The 14,217-nt window shown below is 43.5% G+C and overlaps 1 protein-coding gene across 1 annotated transcript in view; it reads right to left on the bottom strand.

Moving 5' to 3' along the window:
- Positions 1 to 1,422: 1,422 nt before the first annotated feature.
- RPRD1B (regulation of nuclear pre-mRNA domain containing 1B) overlaps positions 1,423 to 14,217 on the bottom strand; it is a 60,437-nt gene continuing 47,642 nt past the window's right edge. The window contains exon 7 of the mRNA XM_009233570.4: positions 1,423 to 4,477. Within this exon, the coding sequence (XP_009231845.2) occupies positions 4,328 to 4,477 (150 nt within the window). The 3' untranslated portion in view covers positions 1,423 to 4,327. The remainder of the gene's footprint in view (positions 4,478 to 14,217) is intronic.

The raw sequence follows: 14,217 nt of genomic DNA, 5'->3' as shown, positions 1-14,217 counted from the left end.
ATTTAGTCCAATACTACATTTCGCAGATAAGAAAGCTGAGGCTGGCTGTGGTGGTTCATGCCTATAATCCTAGCACTTTGAGAGGTCAAGGCGGGAGGACTGCTTGAGCCCAAGAATTCGAGACAAGCCTAGACAACATAGCGAGACCCTATTTCTAAAAAAAGTCAAGAAAAGAAAAAAATTGGCCAGGCATGGGTAGATGCCTGTAGTCCTAGCTACTTGAGAGGCTGAGGTAGGAGGATAGCTTGAGACAAGGAGATTGAGGCTGCAGTGAGCTAAGGTTGCACCAGCCTGGGCAAGAGTTAGATCCTGTCTCAAAAAGAAAAAAAAAAAGAAAGAAAAAACTGAGGCCCAGAGAGGAAAATACCTTGCCCAGGAAGGTGACACAGAGAGTTAATGGCTCTAGTCACAAAGGATAAGCATTTTGACAGATTCACGGACTCTTGGGTAGCTCCGTCTTCAGCTCTGAAGACCTCAAAGTCATTCTGTAGCCTGAAGTGCTAATTAAACCAGAAGAATCACGGACTTACTATTTATAGGGAGGAGTGAAGAAATTAGGCCATGAAATCTGGGGACACAGGAGATCTTGTCTCTTGAGATTCACATGTAACATCCAACTTTCATATTTTAACAGAACTTGGGTAATGCAGTCTCAATTTTCCTAATACTGGACTTATTTGGGTTGCAGTCTTGATGAACCACACCTACTACAAAGGTTTTTGCACCATAAGACAAACAGATAACCCCACTTCTGTCAGATGCTGCCATTACCCAGTGGACAGGTTTATGATCCTTCCAAACATATCACTTGCTTCAAAAGGACCTAATTCAAAACCATTTTTGTTATTTTGAGAGCTTTAACCAGCAATACACAGTCAATGTGCTTTCACTCCATGTACAAGTGAAAAGGACAAAGGAAAGCCATGACTGTTTTTAAGAGACACACCACTTGGGTTCGCAATTATCTCACATTTTTCGTCTTTTTACTGTTCAGCGTGGCTTTCCCTGTACTGCCAAAATCAAATCGCTCTCAGGAGGCCTACTGGTGTGAACAAAGGCGCTAAAATCAAAGAACTTCCAAGTTTTAATCTGTCAGAGATTGGCTGTGAAGTATGGGGGAAGAGTCATTTAACCTCTCTCCATCAGTTCCCACTTCTGTACAATGAGGGTAAAACTATGGCGGCACCTCTCATGGGTACTGTGTGGATTGCCTAATTAAAGCTAATTAAGCCCCTGGAAAGAACCAGAAAACACTACGTAAGTACTGAGTATTTATGTGCCACTAACAGACACAAAAACTCCCAAGGGACAAGATTCTGTGCAGACAGCACATTCTCTATTGGTGATTACTAATCACCCACTGCTTACAAAGAAAGGCACTGTTTTCAGTAACAGGGTAGTTTAAAAACAAATCACACAATGTTGTTCAACAACACCATCTTTATTCAAAAATATATATCTATGAGACATTTCAGAATATACTGCTGCCGCCAATGACAGCCTATACTTCTAAATAGTCCTAAATTAATATACAAATTTAAGCTTTGAAAATATTCTTTAAGAAAAACAAACAAACAAAAACAAGGGAAGATTGAAGACTTTCTGAGGAATATGACCTAAAGGAAAGGTCCTTTGAGGCCTACAGATGCCCTAAGAAAGAAAAAACACAAAAACAAAAACCACCCACCCCACCCACCAAGTCACCTCATACATACAAGGAGGAAAGTTCATTTAAATTAAACAAATGAAGTAAGCACACTTTGGGAGGATGTGGACAGCAGAATTAAGATTTAAAAAACGAAAGCATTTCATCAAAACAAAAAACTAACTTCCTCACAGGAAGTCCACTAGTAACAATTTATCTTGCAATTTTAGTGATGTCACCTATGGCCTCTGGAAGAAAAACCTTATAGACTCATTAATTTAACAGTGACAGAACGACAGGCAGTGTCAATAAGCAAACAACACACAGTCTGAATTCAAATCTGAATAACAGCTCAAACACTACTAGGTTGTACACAGAGTTAAACTGAGTATCTGCTACGACTTTTCATTGTTCTCACTTCATGACAAGCAGGAGAGCTTCTGGAAGAGAAGCCCGTTATGCTTTATAAACATAGATTATGTTTCAATGTGTTTAACATGTAAAATTACATGTAATTTTTGGTGATCCTGGAAATAGCAACACAAATTAATGGAGATTACAAAGCCCCCTCCACTGAATTCCTTTTTATATAGTTTGGGTTTCAGCCTCTGGTCTATAACTGTTAAGAGGTATTAAGAGGCCAACACATTCATTTACATAATTGCTACAGTTTCATTTCTTACTTTTGCTGTAATAATTATGCACCAATTGCTGGTCAGAGACTCAGTTGGATAAAACAGAGCAGTGGGCTAAATCCATTCTGTTATATTTTCATCTAGTTGATCAGAGCAAATATCTACGATCCTCTTTTGGCTGGATTGTGGCTGGTCAGATCTCACTTCCTTGGTGAAAGCATAGAGTGTCCAAGATGGGCCTGCTCCAAAACACGCTCATCTAGAAAGCAGCACACCACGGGGGGCGGGGGAGAGGTTGGGGAGTGCAGCAGCAGCAAAGATTACAATTTATCTTGCAATTTTAGTGATGTCACCTATGGCCTCTGGAAGAAAAACCTTATAGACTCATTAATTTAACAGTGACAGAACGACAGGCAGTGTCAATAAGCAAACAACACACAGTCTGAATTCAAATCTGAATAACAGCTCAAACACTACTAGGTTGTACACAGAGTTAAACTGAGTATCTGCTATGACTTTTCATTGTTCTCACTTCATGACAAGCAGGAGAGCTTCTGGAAGAGAAGCCCGTTATGCTTTATAAACATAGATTATGTTTCAATGTGTTTAACATGTAAAATTACATGTAATTTTTGGTGATCCTGGAAATAGCAACACAAATTAATGGAGATTACAAAGCCCCCTCCACTGAATTCCTTTTTATATAGTTTGGGTTTCAGCCTCTGGTCTATAACTCCTATTACACTATTGGGGCAAATCGCTTTCTGCCCTTTCCAATGTCAAAAATAAGCCTGCCAAATTAGAATGATTTACAATTGGCAGGATGAACCTTTACTATAAGCAAGATAAAAATTGTCTCTAACTACATTATATAGTCATAATGTCAGCTGACATGATAATAGAATTAAAACCCCCAATTAATATCCCCAACTCCCCGCTTCCCCTGCCCGAGACGAGCTATTCAATAACATCTGATGCAAGTACTCCCCGTCATGTGGGGACAAGGACCTGTGCAGTGGCGTGACATGACAGACGGACCTGCTCAGCGTCCTATTTGCAGTGATGTTCGAGTTTAGCCACCGTACTGTGGACATGCACCCAGACAGCGGATTAAACATTAGTGTGTACCTTACTCCCAGAAGAAAGGGTCCAAGAAACACCCACACAGTGCCCAAATGCAGCACACCTGTGTGTGGGGCCTTCATCTTTTGGAGCCCACCAATGCCTGCCACCCCTAACAACTGCCTTCGCACCCACCAGGGATCAAGGCATTCTGTTTTTCGGAACGTGCTCCGACAGTGGAGAAGTGCAGCATGGGAAGGTTGTATCTAGGAACTTGAAGCAAATAAATTACTTTTAATTCATGCTTGTGATCCCTGTTATTCTGTCTCTGAACTGTGCCTTTATGCTCCAGATTAGCTTTGAATCTTATTGCTAGATTCTCCAATCTGTTTATAAAATAAATGCACCTAATCTTCGTGCATCACTAGGAGAAGCAATGGAAAGGGAGGATCAGAGATTTGGCAAACTCTTTATGGCAACGCTACGACAGCTGTGCCTCCAACCTTTTGGGGCAGATGCAGCTGGGAAAGCCAACATCTCCAGGACAAGTGCCTTAGTGGAAGCCCACACCGAACCTGAACAAGCCCAGCTCAGAAAGGAGAAGCTGCTTTCATGACAAAATGCTGTCATGAGGGACAAGATTCTTTTGAAAGCTTCCAGAAGTACACATGATTTTCTTAACTTCTTGGGTATAAGGAGACAGTTAAGAATGGAAAACCAACAGGGGGGCATGAAAATATGAAGTGGGAGAAAAAGTCTGTAGTCTTTGCAAATATGAATATAAACCAGATTCCAGTCGCCACTGTTCTGAACTGTGCTCAAGATGAGAGGCTGAAGAGGAGAATCAGAGTCTGAGGTTCTTTCTTGAGGCTGGGGGGCTGGGCGGAAGAAGGGATAGAACCAGGGGCTAGAAGGTTATTTCCAACCATGACTTGCCCTCTTCTTTGTGCTGGTACAAACAGAAATCTGGGACACGACACCCATCCTAGTCAGTTGAAAACAGGTCCCCAGCAGAGGGCAGGGGGGCTAAGCCCCCTGTGACGTTGGGCAGCAGTGAGAGGTCTGGCAAGCTCTGAATATGGGATTTCAGTTCCTTGCGGACCTGGGTTACTCGCGCAAGCTTCTGTTTGTATTCCTAAGGAGATAAAGAGAAGACAATACCATTAAGTGTGCGTGCCGAGGGCATGGGCGCTGCTGGAGCCGGGCAGCTACTCTCATCCTCGTGTTCCTCCTTGTCCCCACCAGCCTGCCCACCCTGTTCAGCTATATCGCAAAGCTAGGGCTTCAAATGCTCAAAAGGCAAAACTTTCTATCAAAAAAGGAATGCAGAGTGCCATACTGGCAACAGTGAATTAAACGGTATTCAATTTAGGACTTGAGATTTGGAAGTAGAAAGAAGTAACACTTGGTATTTGCATTCTCTTTTTGTTGGTTCTCAAGTTTCAAAATGCCTTATAAAATAAAATAGACACCTGAGCGTCACAATTTCTTTGCGGACTCCACCTAGACATGGCAAGAAAAAAAACACTGAAGTTATACTTCCTATGTTAAAGCTTGGAGATTAACCCAAATTTATCATGTTTTGCAAACAAGCACTATAGAAGCTCAAAATACCCCACTGCTACTCCCTGTGACCAGGGCCTCCTCATTCCATGACTGAGTCACTGCAGTAAGTCCCTGGTGAGGCCTCCTGACCCCTAGGGCTCCTAAAATGCCACCAGACTTCTCTCCCGAAAGCCCAGCTTTCATGAAACCACTCCCTTGAGAAAGTGAGGCACAGCACCCCACTAGCTCCATGATCTGGTCCTTCAGAGCACAGTTCAAGGTCTTGCAAAATCAGCCCCTGCCACGGTGTGTTTCTCACAACCTCCTAACCCTCTTTGTCTGTGTGGACCATTTTTTCAGGATTCCCCGCAAGCCTGGAGGGGGTCTCTCTCTTCTCCTAGCCCTAGCAAAGCCTGGCCTCCACTCCTCTGCTCCTTGGACTATCTGGACTCCACCTTTCTAGGAAAATCCTTGCTCTGCATCCAGGAGACGACTCCCCATCTCCTCCTGCTCCAGAGCTCTCCCTCACACAGGGTGTATACCTGAGCCCCTAGCAAGCTGCTCTATGCTCTCTCCATACATGTGAGACTTCTATGTTCCTCTAGAATATGAATCCCCTAATGATAGGAATGGGGCATATTTTTTTTCTTTCCTCAGCTCTTGGAAAAAGGTACTCTTGATAAATCTGCCAAGATATATAGAAAACAACCCTAGGCCATGTGAAGTCTGGGGCTGTTGGCCCCCTTGGGGCTTAGTTTTTGTCCTCTCAGTGTCTCTGCAAGGGTAAGTAGGTCCCTGAGGCTGGGCCCCTGCTGACTTAGAAAGCCCTTCCTGCAGGAATGTAACAAGAAGCCCTGGGCTGAGATGCAGAGGCCTAGGCTTGGTCCTGGTTCTGCCTCTAACCTGCTGTGTGACCGTGGATGTGTTCCCTTCTTCCATATCTGAAAGTGAGGGAACTGGACCATAAAACTTCTTTTCAAGTTCTAAATTCCTTGATACCAGATCCCTGATGCACACCTGAAGAGGCAGAGAGTAGAAGCTAAAGAATGTCTGGGAAGAATAATGAGGCAGGAAAAAGGTCAAATGGAGAATACTTAGTTCAAGTTGTAAAGACAAAAGTCCAAGCAAGGAGTGAGAGGAGGGAACCAGGCATATCCTCTCCCCATTACTGCAGGCAATCAGTCTCCCACCCGCAATGAGAGCTCCTCACGCAGTCTACAAAGGAAGAGAAAAGGGTAGAGAGTGAGCTCTCCTAGCAGCCCGTTTCTTTCCTTTGTAAACTTACCACAACTAAAATTAAACAATGACTTACATAAATGATTAGCAATGACTCCCACATTTAACTAGTAAGCTCCTGGAGGCCAGGACCAGACCCATCTGCTTCCCCCAGCACCCACCAAGCTCCGCAGTGTCCAGCAAACAGTAGGCACCCAGCACATGTGCCGAATGAATGAGCCATATCTAAAACATAACATCAGGTAAAAGCATACCACATGAAGTAGCTCCTAAGACTCAGACTTTGGTTAACAGTCACCTTTCACGTTCCTGAAGTTGAAAACTATTTTCAAATTTGAGGATCTGAACCCCCTTTCTCCCACAAGTACTTTTCTTCTTTGGCTGTTTATACTTCAAGGGAAATTAATATAAAGGATGAAGGCAACTAATTCTCTATTTCTGGACATGGATTCATCTAATAAACTTCTCCTGAATGGAAGGTATAAAAAGGGTAAAATAGCAAAACAACTACAGAACACTGACTTCCTGCCCCCTGCCTGAATTCTCTGACCAAAGCTGACAAATCAAAGCCACCTCGACTCAGAACCAACCACTCTTGGCAACTAGGGAGCCCTTCAGTTGAAGGAGTCCCTCAAGAACAGTTTGAAAACCACCAAGTCTCTAGAAGCTGAGCTGGGATCAGAATCCAAGACTCCTTACTCTTGGGTTATCATCAGACCAACCTGGCAAGTTCATTGAAGTTAAAATGGAAGGCACTTTGATCTAGTTAGATACCACCTTAAGTTCAACTAACTCTCTCCTAGGCAATTTCTTAAAAATCCCAGTTGTGGCCAGGCGCGGTGGCTCATGCCTGTAATCCCAGCACTTTGGGAGGCCGAGGCAGGCAGATCACCTGAGGTCAGGAGTTCAAGACCAGCCTGGCCAACATGGTGAAACTCCATCTCTACTAAAAAATACAAAAGTTAGCTGGGCAGGGTGGTGGGTGCCTGTTAATCCCAGCTACTCAGGAGGCTGAGGCAGGAGAACTGCTTGAACCCGGGGGGGCAGAGGTTGCGGTGAGCTGAGATTGTGCCACTGCACTCCAGCCTGGGCAACAGAGCGAGATTCGGTGTCAAAAAAAAAACCCAAAAAAACCCCAAAAAACCAAACAATAGTTGTTTCTGTTTGGAAGGGGGTATAGGGTGGGGTACGGGGGATTCCATCATGCTTAGGCTGATATTATATTCTGGACATTACCGAAGAAACTCATTTAACTAAAAAGAAATGTGTTCCACTCTTCAGGCCACTCTGGAAGTGGACGGATCCTGCCCAGAGCTCTTGATGCCACTGGGTGACTCTTCTCGCGGGGACGCCTATTGTAAGAGCAGGCGTCGGAGGAAGGAATCACTAGAGAAAGAAAGAGGGAGAGTGAGACTGTCACTGAAAAGGATTAATAAACATCAAGGCTGGCCTGGGCATGGTGGCTCACACCTTTAATCCCAATGCTTTCAGAGGCTGAGGCAGACGGACTGCTTGAGGCCAGGAGTTTGAGACCAGCCTGGGAAACAGAGTGAGACCCTGTCTCCACAAAAAAATAAAAAACACAAAACACTGAGGCTGGTAAAAAGAAAAGATCTGTAGGCTAAGAGGTTTAAATGTATTGGCAAGGATAACTGGGTATATACTCTGAATAACCAAATACAGGTAGCAACTGCCTTTAAAACTGTTAAAACATGTACCTGCTTAACTGGGACAGTCAAATGACCCAGATTAATTTCCTGAAGAGAGGCAAGCAGGCTCGAATTCCTGGCAAGCTCTGATTAGGTTAAACTGAGGCTATAGTAGTTTTTATAGTCCACTAAATAGACTCAAGTAGTAACTACTGTGATTTTCCACTCCCCATCCCTGCTTTTAAAAATAGATTCAGGCTTTCCAAACAAAGTCATCTGTAAACCTTGCCATGGACCAACAAAAGAAATTAACAGTGACTCCAGGCTAGACAAGGTGGTTCACGCCTGTAATCCCAACACTTTGGGAGGCTGAGGCAGGTGGATCACTTGTGCCCGAACATGGCAAAACCCCATCTCTACAAAAAATGCAAAATTAGCCAAGCGTGGTGGCACATGCCTATAGTTCCAGCTACTCAGGAGGCTGAGGTGGGAAGATTGCTTGAGCCCAGGAGGCAGAGACTGCAGTGAGCCAAGATCACACCACTGCACTCCAGCCTGGGTGAGAGTGAGACCCTGTCTCAAAAAAAAAAAGACTGACTCCAAACAAAACTCCCCCAAATACAACTCCAGCCTTCACCTGCCTCCAAATTCTCCGGTTCTTAAGCTCTCTCAGTTGGGTCTTGCAGACCCTCACTAGCTGACTTTCCAGGTTATTCTCTTTGGGTCTGGAGAGATGAAGGAGAAAGGTCTCAGGAAAATCCAAGAATCTTGTGTCTCAACTTACCAGCCGGCCTTCTCACACAAGTGCAGTTCACGAGCTCTGCTGCCACAGGGCTCCTCAGCTACTCCTGCTCTCAGAAGAAATCCGGGCCTCTTTTCCATATCCCATAAAAACCAACTCCAACGTGATGAGACCCACTCAGATTCTTCCACCTCGTCTAAGTGTGCTGCATCCCATCATCTCTTTAGTACACCAAGTACCACTCAGGTAGAAAAATGATGTGCCCAGGTGGTCACATGCTTCTTGTTTCAGATACTTTATTCAGGACTATACTTTAGTCCTGTATGTAACACAGGACTAAACCTTTCATCGAACACCCACGCTCCCCTGCCTAGAACTGGAATTCAAGAGCTCCAGTCCTGTGCCATTTACAGCTGCAGGACGAGCCTGCTGCAGCGTTCTTGCCCATCAGTCTCCTCTCCCCACCAGTGCACTCTTCTCAACCACAGCGCACAAGGCTCTCTCCAGCACTCTCATCTTCAGAGGGTGCCTTTCCTCCACGACCAATCTTATGCAAGAGAAGACATGGCAAGCCCGAGAAGACATGGCAAGCCCGAGAAGACATGGCAAGCCCAAGCAGTCTGGTTGCTATTCCTCTCCAGCGCATGCATTATTTATACTGAGAAGTGGGGGGCTGAGGTGGGCCTTCCATTCAGTGGCAAGTACCTACTGCGGCAACCCTGCCCTAGCCCAGAAGAGCCGTGGGGGGCCCCAAATAGGGAAGAATCATATCTGACTTGCTGCGGCAAACCTGTGTCAGGATCCTCAAGAAGGGGAGGTGGAGGAGGTGGCAGGCACCTTCGAGAAACTGCCTGGGTTTATTTGACTGCCAAGAAATGTTTACAATGTAGAGGGTAAGGCCCAATGTGTAGTTCTGAGATAAAGCCTAGGATTTATGCTCCTGGCAAAGCTTTGGAATCTTGCCTCACAGACTCTCTAAACTTGCAGGAGAAAATGTGTCTATAACATTTCCCTGCTTCCTGTGGATCCATCTGACACCGTGAACTCCACCCATCACGGAGCACCCAGACAATCTGCTGAAGAGAGCAGGGCTTACACATTCTTTGCCTTTTTTGGTTAGAGAAGTAAGCCAGACCTGACACACTGCAGATGAGCTCTGGGATAAGCGGGCTAGAAATGACAGGGGCTGGCATTGCAATGACCTTTCCACAGGAATTTCATTTTCAAAACAAACAAAACTATAAGCGTTTCCTCTAGCAACACATGTAAGAAACAATGATCAAAATGTAAACATTATTAAACCTATTTTCTTTCTTGCTAAGTAGACGACTCCTGGAAATCTCCATCATCTTGCCCTGTTGTGCTACAGGACATATGGTATATCAAAATCACCCACTGCTCGGCTACCCCCAATTAAGAGTCATAAAGGGTTATCGTGCACGAAGCAGTTTACGAAGGCCCCTGTTTTAAAGGTGACCTGCCACACTGAATTTAAGTCAAAGGACTGCTTCATAGTATGGAGGTTGAGAGAGCCAAGCCCAAAGGGGAAGCTGACCCACACCCCACCAATATTTAACACACCCGCCAAGCCCCCTCATCCTGCCAGGAGGCTTACCCCTTGCTACTAAGGCCACAGGAACTACACTTGAGAAGCACAGCCTCTTAAAACACAATTTCATTCACTCATTCATTTATGTTTTTGGAAAATACAATATATGAATATTTGGATTGAAAATAAGAGTGCCGTTTTAAAATTTTCTTCAAAGATCCAATGCGGGAACAAAAAACCATCACTGACCTACACCTCTCCCCCAGCCAGCTCCACGCTCCCATATGACCTAGTGGCAGCTGCAACATTTCAAAATGATACATTCTGGGGTGTCACAGCACGGCGGGAGCTGCTGAGTGAGACACTGGGGAAGACACAAAGAAGAGAAGAAATTGTGGCTCCAATCCCAATACTCGGGGCCTCTCAGCTCCACTATCAAAACCCATAATAAAGGTACACACAAAGTATTTCCCAAAAGGAAAAACGACAAAATGCCTATAACTGGAAGAATGTTCTTGGAGCAGTCCGGCCATCCACGGGAAACGAAATGGGAGCGGGCTTCTTAAACCTGAAATTGTACCACAAAGCATTTTCAGGGCATTGCTTTCTCCCCAGAGGCTCCTCTACACAAAAGGTGATAAGGGAGCTTCTACTGGCACAACAAAATCCCTGATCTCACAGGGACATGCAGAAGCAAGGGGAGAATGAAAAGTCAGTGTCTATACTAACTAAAAAAAAACTAAAAAAGGAAAATACACTTTAGGACTGGACAATTTTCAAGCCTTAATATAATCATAAAGCTAAATATTTTCAATTTAACAGATGCTCATAAAATGCTTTAAAAAGATACGGATTAATAAATGGACCTGGATCCTTCAAAAATCCATACATTTATGGAATTGGGTCCCTCACTACATAAAACCAGTAAAACCAAAATACTAAAGTATAAGACAAACTATTTAGTTTTTTTTAAAGTAAACCATCAAAAATGTATGCTTTGCACAAGTTAACAAAGACCCCACAAACTAGCTTCTTTAAGGACTATTTTAATGGAAAGCCAGGTTATTGATTTTTGTGCAGACAAACATCAAAGGTACAGACAAAGGTTTCTCATTTTAAGCCAAATACTGGTAGAGTCAAGCACTCCTGGACGACAGCTGAGAAACAAAGGGTAGAAAGGAAAAAGACAAACTAACAGACAAAAATTTTTTTTTTTGTGCTTGTGTATTTGGTTGTATCACATAAAATTCTTTTAAGCAATGTTTATTGTAATTTTTAGTGCTGGCAGATCTGCCCAGGGTAAGACAGTCTGTAGGTTACTTACTACACTGGAATACAGCTCTCTCTATAATAAAAAAAAATTTCAATTCCTTTCCATTAGCAAACAAACAATCAGGTTATGTTTCCTAGCACCTCCAAATGACTGGGAGTATATCACATCTTTTCTACTGGACGGAGACGGTTGTGGCAGAAGTCAGAAAATACAAGTTCAGGCCGGGCGTGGTGGCTCACGCCTGTAATCCCAGCACTTTGGGAGGCCGTGGGAGGCCGAGGCAGGCGGATCACGAGGTCAGGAGACCGAGACCATCCCGGCTAACACAGTGAAACCCCGTCTCTACTAAAAATACAAAAAATTAGCCAGGCGTGGTGGCGGGCGCCTGCAGTCCCAGCTGCTCAGGAGGCTGAGGCAGGAGAATGGTGTGAACCTGGGAAGCGGGGCTTGCACTGAGCTGAGATGGCGCCACTGCACTCCAGCCTGGGCTGGGGGACGGAGCAAGACTCCGTCTCAAAAACAAAAACAAAAACAAAACAAAACAACAACAAAAAAAGAAAATACAAGTTCAACCTCTATACACACAAACTAGAAAACCTAGAAGACATGGATAAATTCCTAGAAACACGGAATCTCCTGAGATTGAACCAGGAAGGAATTGAAACCCTGGACAGACCTATTAACGAGTTCCAAAACTGAATCAGTAATTTAAAAACCTACCAACCAGAAAAAGCCCTGGACCAGATGGATTCAGAGCCAAAATCTACCAGACATACAAAGAAGAGCTGGTACCAATCCTACTACTGAAAGCATTCCCAAAAAAATCAAGCAGGAGGGAGTCCCCCCTAACTCATTCCATGAAGCCAGCATCATTCTGATACCAAAACCTGGCAGACACAATGAAGAAAGAAAACTTCAGGCCAATATCTGTGATGAACACAGATGTAAAAATAAATGAAATACTAGCACATCAAATCCAGCAGCACATCAAAAAGCTAATCCACCATGATCAAGTAGGCTTTATTCGTCGAATCAAGGTTGGTTCAGCATATGCAAAACAACAAATGTGATCCATCACATAAACAGAACTAAAAACAAAAACCACATCATCATTTCAAATTTCAACAGACGCAGAAAAGGCTTTCGATACAATTCAACATCCCTTCATGTTGAGTCCTCAACAAACTAGGCATCGAAGGAACATACCTCAAAATAATAAGAGCCATCTATGACAAACCCACAGCAAACATCATACTCAACAGGCAAAAGCTGGAAGCATTTCCCTTGAGAGCCAGAATAAGACAAGGATGCCCACTCTTGCCACTCTCGTTCAACGCAGTACTGGAAGTCCTAGCCAGAGCAATCAAGCAAGAGAAAGAAATAAAAGGCATCCAAATAGGAAGAGAGGACGTCAAACTATCTCTCGTTGCAGGCTATATGATTCCATAGCTAGAAAATCCCATAATATCTGCCCAAAGGCTCCTAGTTCTGATCACTTCAGCAAAGCTTCAGGACACAAAATCAATATACAAAAACCAGTAGCATTTCTATACACCAATAATGTCCAAGCTGAAAGCCCAATCAAGAACACAATTTCATTCACAACAGCCACAAAAAGAATAAAATACAGCTAATCAGGGAGGTGAAAAATCTCGACAACAAGAACTACAAAACACTGCTCAAAGAAGTCAGAGACAACATAAACAAATGGAAAAACATTCTATGCTCATGGATAGGAAAAATCAATATTGTTAAAATGGCCATACTACCCAAAGCAATGTACAGATTCAATGCTATTCCTATCAAACTACCAATGACATTCTTCACAGAATTAGGAAAAACTATTTTTGCATACACAGCATCTACTAACAAAAACAAAACAAAGAGAAAACAATATTCTAAAATTGATTCTGAGCCAATAAAAAGCCCAAATAGCCAAAGCAATCCTAAGCAAAAAGAACAAAGCCCAGGGCATCACATTACCCAACTTCAAACTATACTATAAGGCTACAGTAACTAAAACAGCATGGAAATGGTACAAAAACAGATACAAAGACCAATGGAACAGGGTAGAGAACTCAGAAATAAAGCTGTACACCGGCTGGGCACGGTGGCTCATGCCTGTAATTCCAGCACTTTGGGAGGCTGAGGCAGGTGGAGCACCTGAGGTAAGGAGTTTGAGACCAGGCTGGCCAACATGGGGAAACCCCATCTCTACTAAAAGTACAAAATAAGCCAGGCGTAGTGATGCACGCCTGTAATCCCAGCTACCCACGAGGCTGAGGCAGGAGAACTGCTCAAACCTGGGAGGCGGAGGTTGCAACGAGCCAAGATCGCGCCACTGCACTCCAGCCTGGGAGACAAAGAGAGACTCAAGACTCAAAAAAATAAATAAATAAAATAAATAAGTAAATAAATAAATAAATAAAGCTGTACACCTTCAAGAATCTGATCTTTGACAAAGCTGATGATAACAAGCAATGGGGAAAGTATTCCCTATTCAATAAATGGTGCTGGGATAGCTGGCTATCCATATGCAGAAGATTAAAACTGGACCCATTCCTTTTACCATATATAAAAACCAACTCAAAGTGGATCAAAGACTTAATGTAAAACCTCCAACTATAAAGACCCTAAGAGAAAACTGAGGAAATACCATGCCTGACACTGGCCCTGGCAAGGACTCCAAAAGTAACTGCAACAAAAACAAATTGACAAGTAGAATCTTATTAAACTAAAGAGCTTCTACACAGCAAAAGAAACTATCAACAGAGCAAAAAGACAACTTACAGAATGGGAGAAAATATTTGCAAACTATGCCACCATCAAAGGCCTAATATCCACAATCTATGAGGAACTTAAGTCAATAAGCAAGTAACAA

This window comes from Pongo abelii, chromosome 21 (genome assembly GCF_028885655.2).
Source record: "Pongo abelii isolate AG06213 chromosome 21, NHGRI_mPonAbe1-v2.0_pri, whole genome shotgun sequence".
NCBI classification, from domain to species: Eukaryota; Metazoa; Chordata; class Mammalia; order Primates; family Hominidae; genus Pongo; species Pongo abelii.
The sequence above is the reverse complement of the archived record's forward strand: the minus strand, read 5'-3'. Positions and strand labels throughout refer to the sequence as shown.